The 19,363-nt window shown below is 27.6% G+C and overlaps 1 protein-coding gene across 3 annotated transcripts; it reads left to right on the top strand.

Annotated features, from left to right (window-relative positions):
- Positions 1–4,037: 4,037 nt before the first annotated feature.
- Positions 4,038–17,946, top strand: LOC145192283 (DNA repair and recombination protein RAD54-like). Of its 3 annotated transcripts, none has more exons than XM_090089685.1 (27): positions 4,038–4,227; positions 4,694–4,763; positions 4,935–5,063; positions 5,140–5,268; positions 5,498–5,558; positions 6,333–6,468; positions 6,603–6,622; positions 8,685–8,734; positions 9,304–9,381; positions 9,504–9,551; positions 9,685–9,700; positions 10,827–10,879; positions 11,560–11,653; positions 11,787–11,911; positions 12,489–12,570; positions 12,654–12,722; positions 14,267–14,373; positions 14,455–14,494; positions 14,634–14,666; positions 15,065–15,220; positions 15,338–15,448; positions 15,550–15,608; positions 16,478–16,621; positions 16,743–16,898; positions 17,207–17,230; positions 17,434–17,597; positions 17,702–17,946. In XM_090089685.1, exons 2-27 carry the CDS (start codon positions 4,761–4,763, stop codon positions 17,901–17,903), a joined length of 2,289 nt encoding a protein of 762 aa, XP_089945811.1. In that variant the 5' UTR covers positions 4,038–4,227; positions 4,694–4,760; the 3' UTR covers positions 17,904–17,946. The 3 variants fall into 3 exon arrangements, with proteins under 3 accessions (XP_089945811.1, XP_089945819.1, XP_089945826.1); XM_090089693.1 differs by having other exon boundaries at positions 4,049–4,227; positions 5,002–5,063; XM_090089700.1 differs by lacking the exons at positions 4,038–4,227; positions 4,694–4,763; positions 4,935–5,063; positions 5,140–5,268; positions 5,498–5,558 and adding an exon at positions 6,211–6,230.
- The last annotated feature ends 1,417 nt before the right edge of the window (positions 17,947–19,363 follow it).

The raw sequence follows: 19,363 nt of genomic DNA, 5'->3' as shown, positions 1-19,363 counted from the left end.
GCGAGTATAAATAGAACGCAAAATTTTTTAAAGGGGAGTTTTATTTATGGAAAAGAAGATGGAATATTCCAAAATTGTGTCGACTGCGAGAAAACAACACATATTATATATGCTATTTGCAACAAAAGATGCAATAGGCTTTAAAGATATAAACTATTACCATCTTTTAGCTTACTTATAATGCATTTAAAAATCAGAAACTTTGGAATATGCTTTTTTTTAGTTTTCTTGTTTGGTAAGATAATTCATGTGTCGTGTATTTGTAAATTTGATGCTTTAAATAATCAAAGGAAAAGTGAGATTTTTTGAAAAATTTAAAACAATGCTGAAAAAAAGTTGTTCATGTATATGATACAAAAAAAAACATTTTTTAGAAAAAACTTAAAAAATAAAGATATTTTTCTGCTGGAAAAATATCTTTATTTTTTAAGTTTTTTCTAAAAAATGTTTTTCCCAAGCTATTCGAGAGTAAAGTAGATAGACAGCTGATAATAGATTTAGTTGATTCCCTTATTCGACAAGCATTTTAAAGCAAAATTTCGGTTCATTACGATTACAGTTTGAACCGAAGTTTCGACCGAAACCGAACAAATAGAATGTTGTCGATACAGAACTTTTGGTTTTGATTTCGGCCAAAACCGTTGCTGAAGCCGAAAGTTTCCGTTCATTACCATTATGTCAATTTGACATTATTATTTTTATTTTTATAGTAATAATAATAATAATAATAATAATAATAATAATAATAATAATAATAATAATAATAATAATAATAATAATAATAATAATAATAATAATAATAATAATAATAATAATAATAATAATAATAACAATAATAATAATAATAACAATAATAATAATAATAATAACAATAGTAATAGTAATAATAATAATAATAATAATAATAATAATAATAATAATAATAATAATAATAATAATAATAATAATAATATTAATAATAATAATAATAATAACAATAATAATAATAATAATAATAATTATAATGATAATAATAACAATAATAATAATAATAATAATAATAATAATAATAATAATAATAATAATAATAATAATAATAATAATAATAATAATGATAATAATAACAATGATAATAACAATAATAATAATAAAAATAAAAATAATAATAATAATAATAAAAATAATAGTAACAATAGTAATAATAACAATAATAATAATAATAATAATAATAATAATAATAATAATAATAATAATAATAATAATAATAATAATAATAATAATAATAATAATAGTAATAATAGTAATAATAATAATAATAATAATTATTATTATTATTATTATTATTACTTCTTTTTATTATTATTTTTAAATGTGGATTTATTTTTAGATAGCTACTCTGTTCAGGTTTCAGATTTAAAATCAGAAAGACCAAATCTGCAAGTGTGATGCCTTTTTAGATGCTGCTGACTCTACAGACTGTTTCAGAAATTTTCAAAGCAATACTCAGGTCTTGGTTTTCAGTCTAAAGAGTTCATTTAAATTAAATTTCAATGCTAAAAAGAGCAAGTGAAAATTGATTTGCAGAGTTTTCAAAACGGATTGCGAAAGCTGCTAAGGGATACCATTTTCTCGAGAGAGATAAAAAGATGAGTAGCCGTTTCATCACAGATCTAATCAATGATATTATTATTAAACGTCTACTATTAGAATCCGATGATTAGAGACATGACGTGACCATGGAAACTGCCAAAATTTTGGAACAGTTATCTGAGGAGGCAGTAAAGTTGAATAACATCTTTCAGTTAACCTTTGTGGCAGTATCTCGTCTCAGGTCAATAAGATGCACACAAGACAAATTCTATTATTTGTTTTAACCTTGGACCCTCAGGCATTATACACCCAATTATGAAGCAACGTGCACTGCTTGTTTGCACAAGCATTGAATTAAAGAGAGCTTTAAGCGATGTCGAGCTTTAAAAGAGAAAAGAAAAGTAGGGCATTAATAACATGCTTCATTCTCCCGGAATCAACCTTACCGTCATTAGAAGTGAAAGTAAATGGAACAATTTAATCCATTTAGCATTATTTAATTGCTTTAGTTGAGGACTGAATCCTGAATCTAACTGGAATTTAAGAGTAACTATATTGAAACTTAATTTGGAAGAAGTAATATTTTATATGACCTTTGACTTAAATTTTGTATCTTGATCACTGGGCTCACGAAATCTCAAACTTTATCAATATAATTAGGAAAAACTAGTTTATTTAGATGAGTCTTAAAAACTAATTATTCATAAGCTCGATGTGAACTGCACTTGATAATGGCTGAGGTTGGAGTATTATTGCTTTCCTGGGTACCTAGTTGTGTACATGGTTGTCTTGTTATCATATTAATCTTCGAGGCTAACGAGGCTAACGAGGCTAAATCTTCGAGGCTAAATCTAACGAGGCTAAATCTAACGAGGCTAAATCTTCGAGGCTTCGAGGCTAAAAATTGGTTGGAAACAATTGATTCAAAATACTTAAAAAATTAGATAACCTTAAACAAGCTGTGAAAAAGAAAATCATAGTATACCAACACCTGGAAGCAAGCTATTTGCGAGCATTTAAATCAGTAAAAGATGCAGCTTTTAGAAAAGATTTGAAACCAGAATTTTAAACAACAACCAATTACTTTGTTTACATTAAATTAAATAAATTAAATTAATTAAAATCTTACAAAATGACATCCATGATCCATAGAGGGATTAAAGTTGTTCATTTATCTTAAGGTGGTCTTTTTACCCAATTTAAAAAAATTGAAAAAAAAAGAAGTTTTTTTTTTGAACTTTGTTATTTCAAATATTGAAGTACAAAGTCATTCTATTGTATTTTTACTATTTTGTGCTTTAAAAGTAAAATAAAAAATAAAATTATTGTGCTTAATTTCTTTTTTTTTTTTTATGTGATTTTTAAGACTTTCAAATTTCAATGTTTTACGAAAGCGTAAATATCTTCTGGTTTGTTAAAGCTTTTGTCTTCAAATTTACACAGTATGTTTGTTAATATATCTATAAGGGCTAGAACTAGAATTATAAAATTTAAAGAATAAATAAGCTAGTTTAAGGTAAATTTTACAGAACAAGTTGGGGAGATCAGTAGCATGCTAAATTTAAACCTACTTGGAAGAGATGTAAAGTCACCACAAAACATATTTAAAATGGACTACAATTTTTAAAAAAAATTGTCGATTTTAACATAAAACGAGTCAAATGATAATGTTATCCATGTTGTAATCTTTTTTCTAAAAAATATATTTAAAACATCATGAAAGTTGATTTTTCTTTTTTTCTTTTCTTTTTTTTAACACTTAGCACGTGATTTTGATTGTAACTTAATTGTTCCCCATTACTATATGTTAATACCGTAATAATAATAATATTCATCAGAACTTTTTAATTGACAAAAAGTTCAACCTAGCGGTCAAGTTTCTTAGCAGTGAGCTCCATAGCTAATATAAAACAAGAATTAAATACCATTTAAAGAAGAGTTCCAACTGAAACTTGCATCTCTTATTCGATGCAAAATGAGTTTTATGCTTGCAAAAAAAGCGCAGTGCTAAATTTGATGTTAAATGTTTTTGCGCCAATTTTTTTTATTTATCGCATTGTTTTCATTTATTTTATTGTGTTCGATAACATTTTAAAGTATGATTTAAGTATAATATCCTGATGCAAGATTATTTCAGATGAACTTCTCTTGAAATTTAAAAAAAAAGAAATTGGCTAAAGTCTTCTTTAATATTTATCTTATGGTACTTTAAACAAGCTTCAAATAAAAAAATATTTAGGCACATTTTTTAAAATCACTGTATAATGCAAGAGCATTTTTTCCGAAAGGACTTGGGGGTGCATTTATCAATTTTTAATTCTAGGAGCTCTTATAGGCGAATAATGCGTTCCATCTTCAATAACTTGAGCAGCATTTGATACGAATTCGACCGTGTCGACGAAGTCTTTTGTTAAACCCACAACTAAAATTTTAATATTTAGCACGGCTCTTGTTTGTTTTGCTGTTTCGTAATGTTTTTAAAATCTTTGCCGCGAAAACTGTGGTGCACATGCAAAATTTACATAACTAAAAAACATCTACATTGTCATTAGAAAGTCAGTTACAATTTTAATGCACTATAGTACAATCTATCTATTTTTCTGTATCTCTCTCTAATTTCATGTTTTGGATGTTAACAAGTTTAGGAAGCCTACAAAGGTAATTTAAATTTTTAATCATCAGTACCCACTATAAAAACCATTTTAGGAAGTTCAAGAAATAAACACTTAACAATCTATTAGAATGTGGTATGAAGCCTAAAGTAATTGTTAGATTGTGAAAGACAACTATTGCAGAAGGCTAAGAAGTGTTTCCAGTAAAGTTCTTCTAAATAATGCCAGTAATGCAGATAACATTTCAAAACAGACAAACTACTAGGTACTAACAACACAAGGCTAATTTGGTCTTTGTTAATACCAAATATATTTCTTCAAGACGCATAGAAAATATAATTGGGAATACAAATATAATTTTTTTTTAGATAAAAAAAGAAATTTCCCCAAAGCACATCCCAATTACTACATTGTCACTAGTTGTAATTGCTCTTGTTTGTGTGGAATTCTTGATTGTTATTAATTTTTTGTGATTTCAAGTTACAATAATCACCTTTTCTCCATTCTTTTAGTTCTTATGTAGACTTTCATAGAGTGTGAAAATTAAGAGCTGTTCAGCTTTGGGTCTTCAGATCAAGAATGGTAGGTCAGCTGTAAAATGTTTTTTAAATTTAACAGCTATATTTTTAATTTCATGAGTTTTTTTTGAAATAAAAACAAAATTTTGGATGATTTCTTTATCAAGTTTGATTGTTTGTACAGTAATAAATTAGCTATTGCTATTGAAAATATTTTACAAATTTGTTTTTGAAGAGAAGGAGCCTGGCCCCAAGTAAATCACATAGTAGCATAATTTTAAAGCGAAAAGTTCCCTCCACAGGTTCACATAGTGATAATGATGATGCAGATAGTGATTATCAAGTTAAAGCAAAAAGGCCAAAGGTTAGTTAATGGAGTAATCAAAATGTGTTAATGTCACTTGGTAGTATATATTTCTTTATAATTTTTTTTTGCCTAGCAAAAAAAGATGCCATCAGCATACAACACTAACCAGTTTGTTTCACAGTTTCGAAAGCCCCTGTCAAATGCAAGTAGTGTGAATATTGACAGTAGTTGTGTTAGTAGTTCAGGAGAAGTATCTGCTCATGTAAGTTTTGTAATGTAAAAAATCAAATCATGATCCTTTTTTAAATGTTTTTTTTTTTTTTTGTTTTTTTTTTTAAAAAAAAAAACTTTTCTAATTCTTTTTTTACAGTTTTATTGTTTTTTGTTGTTAAGGTTTTGTCCGTAAGGTTAGCTGGGTGATTAAATAAATAAACTTTTAACCAGTTATCAAATCATTTAATTAATATTCTTATGAAAGTCTGTTTATTTAGGAATTACTTATCAAAGGTATTTTAGCAAAACCCTTCAAAGTGCCCATGAAAAATTTCAAAGGTAGTATAATAATGGATTCTTGAATTTTGTAAATATTGCAAACAAAGGGTTTCTTATTTTAATAGAAATGTGCCTAAGTTTTAAAGAATGATTTCTGAATACTCTAAAAAGAGGTATGAAAAGTTTTGAATATAGAAAATAATTTATGTCAAGGTTTCATACAAGTTTCATATTTTTCTCTTATTAGAAACTGACTTGTTTGTTGTTCTTTTTTTTTTTTATTTATTTATTTTTTTTTTGTTTTTTTTTTCTTTAGGATTTAACTGTTTACTATTTGCAGTCATGTCTAATACAATCATACTTCATTAAAGTTTTCCCATCTTCTACATAACACAATACATTAAACTATTTTTAAACTAAAAGTTTTGAATTGATTTTTTTAAAACTATTAGATTTTGGAAGTATTATAAAAAGCAGTTCTTCTTAAGCCAACTATTGTTCTATAAATGATAAATTTTATTTGAAGATTTATTTTTGGTCTTTAAGATTTACTTAACTGTTGTTTTTAAAATGGTATTTTGTTCTTTGTTCTTTCTTTCAATCTTCTGTTTACATACTTAGTTTTAAGTCTTTCTTTTTATTACTTTTCATTGAAAAAAACGTGTAAACAGTCAAATAAAATATCAAACTCAACAAACCCCAAAAACACGTTTTGTATTTAAATAAGAAAAGGTATAAAAATGTATATTTCAGCCATTGTGTACCTCGTTTATTTCAAACAAAAGTTGTTACCTTAGCACCATTATTGTAGAGTTTTTTTTAATTTGTTTCTAGGATCACACCATGGAAAGAGTTTAGGAATGAGAAGGACAATGAGTAAGCTTTGTTTATATGATCCATATGAAGAAGGCGCATTAGTTCTGTATTCTCCTCCTGAAATATCTGCTCACAACAAACTTACCCTTAAAAAGTATTGTTCAATAATTTTTAACTCATTTTATTATTATTTTTGGCTTTTTGTTAATTCCAGATTTTTTAAAGTTTTATTTTTTACTCATTGTAGAATCCTTAACAAATTTATTTTATTCTTTAATTTTTTTTCAGTGAAGAAAATTTAGTACATGGTAAGTCAATGCTTTCTTTATCCTAGCTTTTTTTTCACTTAAAGGCCTTTTCTTAATGGAGTGCTTCAAAGAATTTTGGGTTTCAAATGCTTAGGATGTGATTTTTCTTTTAATGCTTTGACGTTTTTCTAGCAATTTAAAATCCGCTTTTTATATCTAGAAACAGAGATCAAAATTTAACAACCTTAATATCTAACTGACAACCTTAACAATCTTAATACTCTTGTTAATAGTTGTTCTGTGGAATGAAGTTTTAGTTGCTTTGTGAAATTTAACTTGATAATGAGCAAAATAAGGAATCAATCAAAAAGTTAGACTGTCTCTTCAGCGATTTAAAAAAAAAAAAAAACCTACTTATTAAACATGTATAGCGTTACTGATAAAGACAATTACAAAACAAGCTTATTGTTTTAATCACTTTTGGTTTTATTTTGACAGATTTATACACATAAGGTTTAGATTTAGTTTTAAAATTTATATTTATTATATAAGTAATTATTTTTATATAGAGTAAACTGAGGTAAGAGGGGATAGTTTTTTAAAATAAAAGTTGTGTGCATTGCATTTTGACAAAAAATTAGATATGAAATGCTTAAGTTTTAGCTAAATGAAAATTTGCAGAAATTAGGTTGATTGCATAAACTTTTTTAATAATATTTCATCCCAAAAGGGCTGAAATAAGACTAATGATCAGGTAAAATTATACAATTTTAAAACAATATATTTGTTATAATAATGTTGCAAGACTTAACTAAAACATGTAAATGATAATACTAAGTAAAAATTGATATAAGTTGAAATGGGGCATATCTCAGTGTTTGTGTCCCATTTCAATCTTTCACTAAAGGTCTTTTCTTTTTTTGTCTTATGTTAACGTAATCTTAATTATAATTGCAGCTTGAGTGATAAGTATCTGAACAAAATATTTTGTGAAAAATAAAGTTTGGCAAGTTATTGGAGTAAAAAGTTTTTGAAAACTTTTATGATTATTATGAAAGCAAATTTATACCAGATTAAAGATAACTAAAAAGAATTTTTGTTAATTAACTTTTTTTGTTCGAAATGTAACAAATTATTCTAACATAACAAATTTTCAACATTATAGCGTTATGTTATAAAAAGTATCCAGTCAAAGTTTTTTAAGATCAAAATTTTCTTCTAGTAATTAATTTTTGTGACATTTTGTATTGAATTGGACCATTATTGGCTTTAGTGACTTCTATGAGTCAATTTTGCATTGATTCACCTATCTTCTTTGTTGTATCTGGGTTAATTAAAGTTAATTACAAACCAATTAGCTTTGAGATTTATCACTCTATTATGACACATTATTTAATAGCAACATGTCTTGAATTATTGTTTAAATCTCTTCGATTATCACTCTGAAAAAAAAATGAGTCAAATTTTCTCATAAGCAACTAATATTTTCTAATGTTTTAGCATTTAAATTACAAACCAAATTTCAAACTGAAAACTTTGTTTATGTTTGGAAATTCATCAAGATACCTTAAGGAACGGTTAAAATTTGAGTTGATAAACTAAAAATTTTTTTTTTCTTATTTGAAATCTTTGTTAAGTTTGCTTTTAGAATAATCATAAAAGATTTCATTAAAAACTTGTTTTTCTCTCAAATAGCCAAAGTTTTTACAATAAAATGTTTTGTTAAAAACTAACTTCTCTAATTGTAGGAAATAACAAGCTTACACCTTAAATATTACAAAAGTACACAATTTTATGCAGTCAAAATATAATATACTAAATAGTGTGAATGATGTTTGTAAATTCTAGGAAAATTTAACAATTTTTAAAGATTCTATGTTAAAAGAACATGGCAGCATTTCAAAATTTAAATACCACATAATTAGGAAGTATTAATTGAGTACTTTTAATTAACATAAAAAAACAACAGATTACTCATTTTAAAGATGTGTCACTGCCCCTTCTAACCCTATGTCCCATCTTACCTAGTCTTGCCTAGCTATGCTATATTATCTTATTTGTGTATTTTTATTTTAGTGTATAAAAATTTGAGATTTCTAATTGATGATTTTTTTTAATGCAGTTGTTGTAGATCCTCAATTGACATCTGTCTTACGACCACATCAGAGAGAGGTTTTTAGTTTTGTTACGCTTTGCAAATAAATTTTAAGAGAACTTAGAAGTTCTTGCTGTCTAGGTAGAGAAAAATCTAAAGAGAAGAAAAAAAAGCAGAAAAATTTTTTAAAAAGTTGAACATGAAGGGCTATAAACGAATTCCATGTTGTTGTTTTTTTTAATTTGCTTTATGAGTTTGACAATCCTGTGATTTTCCTCCAAACATTTTTCTCCATTTCTTCAGATTATTTATGAATTATTAGAAAATATGTGTCTCATATAAGAGATAAAATTACTTTTCTTTTCCTAAACAAAAGCTCTTGTGATAACTTTTTTGGTCTTTCAAAATTATATTTGATTTATCTTTGATTTTATTTGAAATAAATTTTTATGCACTGTACAAAGGTAAAATATTCGTTTTAAGATTGTGTTAGCTTTTCTAAGAATTAGTGTCAGCTAATTTCTAGAATAAGTGATGATTGTATCATTGTCAACTGATGTCAAGTAAATTCTTTAAAAGTAAATTTTTGGAATTGGAAATTAATCCACAAACTGAAAGCATGAAATAGTTTGTCATTTTTCACTAGGGTGTAAAATTCTTATACGACTGTGTTGTTGGTAATCGCATCAAGGAAAACTATGGTTGCATAATGGCAGATGAAATGGTGAACAGTATTTTTTACTGTTATGACTTTTTTGTTCATATGATATTCTTTTATACATCATTAAGATTTTCTGTTTCATGGCTTAAAAACATCAATATTTTTTAACACCTATAATAATGCAGGGCCTGGGAAAGACTTTGCAGTGTATAACACTACTTTGGACACTTTTGGTGAGATCATGGTTTGTGTTTATGACTGAATGTTATATTTTTTTTTAGCACTGACTTGAGATAGTGAAAAGATATAATAGTGATAAATGTAAGAACTGTATGTGTTTACTGACTTTTATGCCTTTTTTTTTAGAGGCAAAGCCCCACAGGCAAGTTACCAATTACTTATATTCAATCATTTGTATATATTTATACATATTATTTACATATATTTTTGTAATATATTAATACACTTTTTTTATTGTTGAATGCCAGTAAATAAAATGCTTAAGTTTATTTTGGGTATAAGCACATCTTCCTGCTCCATATTATTAAAATGTTTAATGAGTGAAATTAAATGTAAATATATTTTAGTATCAAATTTTAATTTTAAAATTACATTTTAAGAAAACTGAGGCTTGATATGTGCATAAGGGCCAGTCTTCAAATAATTTTTAAACTTGGAACCTCAAACATGTTTTGAAAAGCTGCACTGTATCTTGCTACTAATTAAAAACACATATTAAGAGAAAATGAAGCATGTTTTTCATCTGGAATTACTAGGAGTGTTTCTTTACAATACTTATGTGTAAATACAAGCAAATGCATTTCTGATTAGTTGAAATGTCAATGGCTTGTCGTAATTGGCTTAAAAAAGCTACATAATTATGCACATGGAAAATATTTCAGCTGGCTGATTTGTTTCAAAATCTTTAAAAAAATCAGATTTATATAGTCAACTTTATGTAACTCAGCTTAAGACCTCATGGATTGCATTCCATTCTGAAACTGCTAGAATGTGTTGTTCTTACAAAAAAAAATCTAAAAAATAGTCAATTTTTTTAGTTGTTTTCTGATCAATTCAAAATTACTATTCAGTTGTATGATCTATTGAGAAGTATGTAGGTTGGTTATTCAGTTGCATGCCAAAAGAATTTCACCACTATCGAAATACATCAGAATAATGAACCTTATAGTCTTATAGTTGGTGTGGGATACTTTTAATGTTAAAGGAACTAATTCAGAAAAACCAATGCCTCAAGCAATCAAGAAAAACATTAAAAATTAAATGATTAAATTAAACTTTAAAAATGTTTAACTATAAGAAAAAAATTAACTTTATTTAGGGTTTGAATAATAATTATATTTTTGAGTGTTAGCAATCAGAAAAAGTCTTGACAAGGGTTATGTAAAAATACCACAGAAAATAATGAGTTCTCCACACAAGAAGCAGCCATTCAGTAAAAAAATTGTTTGAATTTTTTTTAATTCTGATGATCAGCTTTTTATTTTCAGGTAAACCAGAGATAAATAAAGCAGTTATAGTTGCTCCAGCAAGTCTAGTAAAAGTGAGTTATGTTTTATCATTATTTTTATGATTCTGATTATTTTGCTAAAAGGGACATTTGTGTGATGATGTACAAAATGAAGTCAAAGCAGCCCTTATTCACAAAGTACAATAAAAGATAAAAAAATCCATTTGTAAGAATGTTTTTTTGTTTTTTTTCTATAAGTAGGGAAAACTGGGAGATTTGATCTCTTGAGAGACTTTGCTACCCTTCAATGTTTTTTTTTCAGTTTCACTCAATTCCCATTTGTGTTTTAAAACTATGATTTGCTATTTAATTGCATTTTTACAGCTTTTTACTTTTGAAAGTAAAATTTACAAGATTGTGCATTTGGATATTTTATGCAGTAAGTGTTTTAATTCTTGCCATACACTGTGTCCTATATTTTTTTCAAATTATCTTAAGGATGCTCCAAAAATATCAAAACCAATTGAAAAGTGAAAGTTCCATCAAACTAAATTTCACAAAACTAAACTCAGGTTCTACTTACACCAGAGTTTTTAACAGAATAAAAATGCTGAGCAAAGAATTAAAGCAAAATTCAAGTCTCCCCAGTTTACCCAAGATTTATGCCACTGATTAATGAAAATTTAATCACTGATAAAGAGAATTAATTTTCATCAGTCAGTGGCATGAGTTTATTTGGCATAAAATTTGCTCTAAATTTTTTTTTATTTTAGAACTGGGACAAAGAGATTGAAAAGTGGCTGAAAGGGCGTGTACACACTTTAGCTATTGATTCTGGCTCAAAATCAGAAATTGATGATAAACTATGTATTAACTTTATCAACAAGTTTTAAAAAAATTTTAACTTTTTTTGATGAGTAATGTGTAGACTGCAAAAAAATGTTTTTGATCAATAATTTTGGTCTGTTTTTAAGTTTTAAATTTCCTTCTTTAAATTTAGCCTCTTTTATGAGCCAACAACAACTTCGAGCACCAACGCCAATCCTCATAATATCTTATGAAACCTTTCGTCTTCATACTGATGTCCTTCATCGTTCTCCAGTGGGTCTTGTAATATGTGACGAAGTAAGATTTTTAGCTTTATATATTAATAATTTTATCATATACAGAGTTTGTAGCAAAAGTACTTGTATGGTGTTTTGTTTCTATAGACTGTGTTTTTGCTTTAGTAAGTTTTTATTTTTTTGTTTTTATTTTAGTAATTTTTAGTTTAATTTTGTTTTAAGTTAAATTGTTTAACAACATAATTTTTCTGCTTGTACTCTTGTAGCAGAACATTTTCTACACAAAAGTATAAACAACCAAAATTATTGTTCTGATTTTCCTTGAGTGTTATATTATTTTATTTTGAAACTCATGTTATGGTTTTAAAAATTAAACTCTAATGAATTTAGTCTTTTCTATTTTAAAGTCTGTAAGCTATGTGAATGTTAGCTTAAAATCTAACCTAAATTAGTTTAAACATCTCCTAAATGTCTTAAGAATATCCTAAAAAAATATCTTAAACAAGAATTCTACATATAAATCTTTAATAATTATGTTTTTGTTATGGAAGTACAGAAAGTGTCAACCCCAACTTGAGGAGTGACTCAAAAATATATATTGGTCAGTTCAGTTATTTACCATTTCTGTTGTTATTTAGGGCCATCGGCTCAAAAACCTTGAAAACCAAACTTATCAAGCACTGAATCTTTTAAAAACTAAGAAAAGAATTTTACTTTCAGGTATTTTCTGCTATATTTACTTGGAATAAAGAAGCACTATGTATATACAATTCATTTGCATAATTTTTGAAAGATAAATTTAGGAACGCCCATCCAAAATGATCTACTAGAGTATTTTAGTTTGGTTCACTTTGTCAATGGAGGAATGCTAGGTTAGTTGAAATTTTTTTTTAACAGCAAGCATTTGACAGTTATTTAACAGCAAAAGCTTAACATAAGTATGCATGTATATATTAGGTGTATAACTTAGCTTCTGCCATTTTTTCTTAAAATTTAAGGCTTTATTTTCAAAATATATATGATAGTACATTTATGATTCAAAGTATTATCTATTGCTGACCATGAATTTTCCCCATCCATCTGGCAACAAATAAATCCTGTGTTGAAAGAACTAGTCAACTTTCGGAGAGTATAGCAGGTGTAGTAGAAGTTCCTATTTCAGCGTTTCCATGTATATTTTCACCAGTTGTGCTACATGGGACAAGCATTGTCATGCAGTAAAATCACTTTGTCATGCCTTTATTTGTATTTCGGCCATTTTTCCTTCAGTGCTTGTCTCAAACGTATCAGTTAAGTTCGATATATATTCACCTGTGATAGTTTCACTAAGTTTTACCAGCTCATAGTACACCACACTGAGCTGGTCCCATTAAATACAGAGCATAACCTTGGAGTCGTAAATATTGGATCTGGCTGTTGATGCGGAAGCATGGCTAAGCAAGCCCCATAATTTTCTGTATTTTGGATTTATCATAGTGAACCATTTTTGTCCCCAGTCACAAGGCTTTGAAGCAGCTATTCACAAGCAAACAAACGCCATTCAATGTCCCTCGGCTTCAACTTTTACAGCATCCAATACCCTTGCTTCTGAACCATTCCCAGGGCTTTGAGGTGCTTGTAAATGACTGGCTGAGTCACCTTCAATGATTCTGTCAACTCTTCTTGAGTTTGGCATGAATCTTCCATATTTAAAGTCATCAACTCATCATCTTCAAAAACCTTTCCCTTCCACCACCATACCAGTCTTCTACTTTGAAATCAATGTTCTTGAAGCATTGAAAACATTCACAATACATTCTTTCACTAATAGCTGCCTCACTATATGTATCCAAGAGCATTGGTGAGCCTCAGCTGCAGATTTCTTTGAATTGAACATGTAAAGTAAAACTTCTGGCAAATGATGAGAATTTGGCTTATAAACTGACATTTTAAACCATTAAAAATATATAAAGCGAGCACAAAATCACATAAGTGATTTACAAAATCACAAAAGATATATAAAGTGAGTAAAAAATCTGTTATGTGATTTTGTACTCACTTTACATATTTTAAATGGTATATCAATTGAAAAATGGCAGAAACAAAGTTATACACTTAATATGTATGTATACAATGTATGTATGTATGTATGTATGTATGTATGTATGTATGTATGTATGTATGTATGTATGTATGTATGTATGTATGTATGTATGTATTTATGTATGTAGGTATGTAGGTAGGGTGTTAGTGGTTTTTAGGTTAGGAGGATTGGATGTATAAATGTGTGGGAATACTTCCTGGCACAGTGTAATGTTAGCTGTCTGACTTATTTATGTTTCTCATCTAGTTTTCTTTGCGTACAGTATTCCTTCTTTAAGTTCTAATAATAGCAATCTTTTTCATTTTGAACAAAAAAATGCTTCCTTCTCTAAAGGTACTGTAAATGAGTTCCGTCGAAAATTTGAAGCACCCATTCTTAGAGGTCGTGATGGTGCTGGTACTGAAAATGATCAGAAAATTGGGGAAGAAAAATTAGCAGAAGTAAAAGGAATATTGAATTTTTTCCTGTTTTTTAAATCAAAGAATGCAAATAGAAAACTTAAACTATTGAATTTTTTTCAGCTTTTGTCTATTGTCAGCAAATGCATTATTAGGAGAACTTGTAAGAAATTCTATTTTTTTGGTGTTTCTTATTCTTTAGTTTGGTTTTTCATGTTTTCAATTTTTGTGTTGAAGATTGTCAGTGGTCATGCGTTTATCTTTTAATACTTAAATAAAACTTTAACAATTTAACTTTTTAGCCGCAATTCTTTCCAAGTACCTGCCTGTAAAAAGTAAATCCTTGTTTTATTTCATTATTTTTCATTGATTACATTTATAGTATATAACTTTTAAAATGTAAATAATACAAACAGATATGTGCGCAGAAGATATGTAAATTTAAATAGTTATGTAGGATGTATATGTGTCATTCTTATGTTTATTAATACAATAATGGTTTCATAATATACAATTTAATTGATTAAATATTTACCTTATTATCAGTATAAATATTGGTAATGCCATTCATTTTGAGCAATAATGAGAATCAGCCTTGATGTTGCTGTTATCATTGCTGATATTCTGACTTTACTATCATTCACCTGTTTGATTTTTATTTGAATCCAGCAGGGATTAAGTCCTTATCATTAAAATCTTTTTGTCCATTTTCTTATTTCTTTTTCTTTTTCAGCTGAGCAAATTGTGATGTGCAAGTTGGCTCCATTGCAATCCAACTTGTATAAAGCTTTTGTAAATTCCAAAGTTGCACGAATGCAACTGCAGGAAGACACAAAGTTAAATGCTTCTTCTCTTGCTTTTATCAATCAGATCAAAAAGTTATGCAATCGTTAGTCGTTTTTACTTTTAATGCATTTAGTGAATCCTTTAAGTACAATCAATTTGACTTAACAAGTAGAGATAAATGAGTTTAGAAATGTTTGTAACTGTGTCTCTTTGTTTATAGATCCAGAACTAATTTATGACAAACAAAAGCTTTGTGAAGATAACCTTCAGGAAGTTCTCAAAGAATTTCCAACTAATTTTAACACAAAAGTATTTGCTTCTGATCTTTCTGGTAAATAATTTTTTTTGTTGTTGTAATTTTTTTTTTTTTTTTTAAGTATTTTTAGTTTTTCCAAAACTGTTTTTAATTTAATTTTTATTGTTTTAATTCAGGAAAGATGCAAGTTTTGGACTTTATACTGGCATTAGTTCGATCAACTTCAAATGACAAGGTTTATATTTTACTTTATTTGTGAAAATAATGTGAAATATTTATGTTTTATTTTACAAAGAACATTTATAAGTAAATTTTGCCCCTGAAAATTTACAGTTTTTGAATTCCTATATTTTAAATGCACTTTTATTCCCAGAAAGTTTGTTGTGGGCAAATGCACAAACAGAAGATAAGATTTGATTGGTTTTTTTTTTTCTTAAAAATGATTTGCTATCAGAAACAAAAACACCACCTGATGAACCAACCATTTTTACATTTGAATTTTTGTTTGCACTGCTGAAAAACAAATCAAAGCCAAACCCAATAAAAAATTCTTTTTTACTACCTGACCATTCATTTAACTCCTTACAGCTGCAATATTTGTGTAGAAATTAAAGCTTGATTGACCTAGAAGTTCTAGTAAAAAATTTTTTGTCTCATTCAAATTTAAAAACTGCAAAAAAGTTAAAAAGTTCAAAGAGCATTTATCTGCTTTATGTCGAAGTGTTTCGCGCATGCGCAGGTCCTTTAAAATAAAATCGGTAAAGCACTTACGAGTTAAAGTTTGCTTTGAAAAGAAAATAAACAATATAAAAAACTGAATTCTTAACTAACTAGCCATAAGAATTGGAAGTTAAATTTGTTATCGCATAATTTTGTGATTTTTGTTAATTCTAAATATTGTACAATTGTAAATAAATTTAGCCTTAACTGTTAAGGTTATGTTTACATTTACTTACAATTGTACAATATTTAGTTTAAGTTAAGGATAGTCTACTAAGGATTGCGTTCTTATGCTCTTTATAGTTCGACTCAATGCATGCAAAATACGAAATTTGCTTTGTATGATATTGCATTTACATTTTCGTTAATTTTGTTTCGTAACAGGTTGTTCTCGTTTCAAACTACACACAAACAATAGACTTGTTTGAAAAACTGTCTCGATTAAGAGGTTATCAATACGTCCGATTAGACGGTTCTATGTCGATCAAAAAAAGAATGAAAGTTGTCGACAGGTTTAATGACCCGAACGTAAGTATTTAAACCAAAGCGAAATTCTTTATGTCACTTTACTATCATTGAACGTAGCACCACTTACAGTAAGTGCACTTACACGTTTAAACGAATATTAGTGTTTTTTTTTTTTATTTAGAGCAACGACTTCTTGTTTATGCTGAGTAGTAAAGCAGGAGGATGCGGTTTAAATTTAATTGGTGCAAATAGATTGGTGATGTTTGACCCGGATTGGAATCCTGCGAATGATGACCAAGCAATGGCGAGGGTGTGGAGAGACGGACAGAAAAAAGAAGTAGCTCATTAAAATTTATTTGAGTTGTGATAAAATTATTCTCATTTAATAATTCTAATCTAACTTGGCGTTCTAATGTTTCTGAGAAATTGGCGTTCTAATGTTTCTGAGAAATTGGATAAGAAAAATTAAAGAATGTTAAAAACTTTTTATTTATTTCATGATATTTGCTTTTATTATTTGTTATTGTGTTTCATTATTCTTATTCATTATTGCTTTTCATTACTATATATTTTTATTATTTACTATTATTATTGTTATTATCGATGTTATTGTACTGATTTACTATCGGTGGAATTAATCTTTAGGTGTTCATCTATCGGCTGTTATCGGTGCGTCCTTTTTTTCTTTATTCCTAAAATAGTATTTATCTCCCTACATTGTTTTTTTTTTTGTTTTTTTTTTTTTTTGCTTTTAACAAATGTTGTTATAAATTTAATAATTAAAAGTAGTCTTGAATTTTTTAGACTTCTTTTTGTTCGAAAATATACTAGTCGTTTGGGTTCATAATTCAATTTCATAATTTTTGCTCTAGACGGGTACAATCGAAGAGAAAATCTTGCAGCGCCAGGCACATAAGAAAGCTTTGAGCAGTTGCGTAGTAGACGAAGAGACTGACGTTGAAAGACATTTTTCTCTAAACGAATTAAAGGAACTATTCAAATATGATGCTGAAACAATTTGTGACACTCATGAAAGGCATGTATTTGCTTAATAACGTTCCTTGACGCGCAAGTAAGAATCACCGATTTACGCGTATAATGCTTAAAAACCTGAGCTTTATTATCTTTTTTAATTTATAGATTAAAATGCCGACGATGTGTCAATAATATACAAGTAAAATCTCCTCCAGACGATGCTGATTGTACTAATGATTTAACCCTTTGGAATCATAGTGCAAGCTCGAAAGGGATCTCGGATACAATTCTAAAACGCGCATGGAATTCTGGGATATCATTTGTGTTTCACCAGAAATCGCACGACGCGATGATTGTAACTGCTTAAATATGTAAATATTGTTTTGTAAAATTGTATAAATATCACAACATATACCTAGTATTATTAAGTTTGATAAAAAAAAAAACCTACAAAAAATTATAAAAAATATTTTTCTGTTTACATCCTGACATAGAAACACTACAAAATGTAAAGGTAGATGATTCATATTTTTACTTTACATAAATTAGCACTGTATCAAAAGTTTTTATCCACCTATCCTGCACATTTTTCAACTGTGATAATTTTTTCTCTGTTAAATCTTAATTCATTAAATCCTAATTAAATAAAGTCGTGTTCCGTAAAAGTGGCTTCTTCTATAACCTTGGAAGTTTTTATAAATACGTGGTTTTAATGGTCGCCTGGTGGACCTTAAATAAAAACCGTCGTTGTATGTGGGAGTTAAAGATATGCTTAAGAAGGTACTCGTTTTAGAGAAATGGATTTCTTCTGTTTAATTTATAAGTAAAGATATTAGCAAAAAATACATCTTTTGGAAATTGTAAAAAGACTTCCTAAAAAATCTTTAGTCAAAGATTAGCTGATTTTAACTGAAACTTTTTGAAAACCTCCATCATGGATTTCAATTAATGTCAATAATTAGAATTTTTAACTAAGGGTTTCATGGTACGAGGGATTTGAAAGAAAAACATATCAAAGCATGTATAAAATTTTTTCGCGACCTCAATTAGCTATGGGGCCCTAACCCTAACCACGTTTTTTCCTCTTCTATTGATACCCAAATCGGTAACTAAGGCCAATGTTGTGGAGTTACTTTGTCGTAGTATACTGTTTATTTAAAAAATATTTCAGCTCTGAAGTAATAAATATTGAGCTTATAACCAAAATATATTGTCAGTTATTTCCATTTTCATTACATTGCGCTTATTCTTATATTTATCATTAAAGTAAGCAACTTTTTTATGAAATAATGCAAAATAGCATTTGAAGACTCCACGGGAAGAAACGGCAGGGTCACATTTTTTCATTTTGAGATAAATCATTATTAAACTTTTAAACCTTTATAAGTTTCGAAGTTTTAGGAAAATTTAGAAAAACTTTAAATATGCATCAAATCGTTTATTTGATTTGAATTCAAATACAAAATATGCTATTATGGTTAGTAAAGCTAGAAAGTGTAAAAAGTCGAAACTTTCAAAATGTGACCCTGCCGTTTCTTCCCGTGGAGTCTTCATTTATTATCATCATTTTGTATTTTTTAACGTAATTTTTTTCGTGATTTCATGGTTGTGTAATACTTATTGAATTTAAATATCATGCGAATTTTGTAAACAAAAAAAATACATACATTTTTATGCAAAATAAAAAAAAGGTCGCATCAATTTTTATGCAAAAAAAACTTTATAAATCTAAAATCTAAAGCCCAACGTTTGTATGTGTGTATGTGAGTGTGTTCTTTATACAAATCCATGATTTGATCCGATCCTCAACAAGTTTTGTACACAAGT

Source organism: Hydra viridissima, unplaced genomic scaffold (genome assembly GCF_058129835.1).
Source record: "Hydra viridissima isolate aposymbiotic clone 2 unplaced genomic scaffold, HvirCarnegie_v1 scaffold_1, whole genome shotgun sequence".
NCBI classification, from domain to species: domain Eukaryota; kingdom Metazoa; phylum Cnidaria; class Hydrozoa; order Anthoathecata; family Hydridae; genus Hydra; species Hydra viridissima.
Note: the sequence above shows the minus strand (reverse complement) of the source record. Positions and strands in the feature narration are given on the sequence as shown.

Coding starts and splice junctions, on each gene's coding strand:
- LOC145192283 (XM_090089685.1), top strand. Junction 5,559..6,332: donor GCCCATGAAAAATTTCAAAG/GTAGTATAATAA, acceptor ATTTGTTTCTAG/GATCACACCATGGAAAGAGT. Junction 8,735..9,303: donor TACGACCACATCAGAGAGAG/GTTTTTAGTTTT, acceptor ATTTTTCACTAG/GGTGTAAAATTCTTATACGA.